Source organism: Geospiza fortis, unplaced genomic scaffold (assembly GCF_000277835.1).
Source record: "Geospiza fortis unplaced genomic scaffold, GeoFor_1.0 scaffold275, whole genome shotgun sequence".
Lineage (NCBI taxonomy): Eukaryota > Metazoa > Chordata > Aves > Passeriformes > Thraupidae > Geospiza > Geospiza fortis.
In genome coordinates this window covers 4,730,571-4,730,839 of record NW_005054341.1, presented here as the reverse complement: position 1 = coordinate 4,730,839, position 269 = coordinate 4,730,571, and the positions used below count along the sequence as shown (strand labels likewise).

At 50.6% G+C, this 269-nt stretch overlaps 1 protein-coding gene across 1 annotated transcript in view; it reads right to left on the bottom strand.

Moving 5' to 3' along the window:
* MERTK (MER proto-oncogene, tyrosine kinase) overlaps window positions 1–269 on the bottom strand; it is a 16,411-nt gene that overhangs the window by 3,651 nt on the left and 12,491 nt on the right. Inside the window, 1 exon segment of the mRNA XM_031058280.1 lies at window position 1. This exon segment is cut by the window's left edge and continues 68 nt beyond it. Within this exon segment, the coding sequence (XP_030914140.1) occupies window position 1 (1 nt within the window).

Below are 269 nucleotides of genomic sequence, written 5' to 3'. Positions count from 1 at the left end.
GCTGAAAGCATTCCTAAGGGAACACAAACACATCTGCTGTGGCTCCTTCAGCTGGATGAAGGAATCAGCACGGCAGGGGAAGGAGCCCAGGGGATGCATAGGAAAAGGGGAAGTGCATGTTCCATTTCCTTCTTCCTGGATCAGCACTGTCGCCTGCAAGGTCTGTGCAAAACAACAGCTCCACAAACACCACTGAACCATCAAGGAGTGACTCACGGAGCTTTTGGGGAGGAAATAGGATACTCATTTCCTACTCAAGGAGCAGGAAT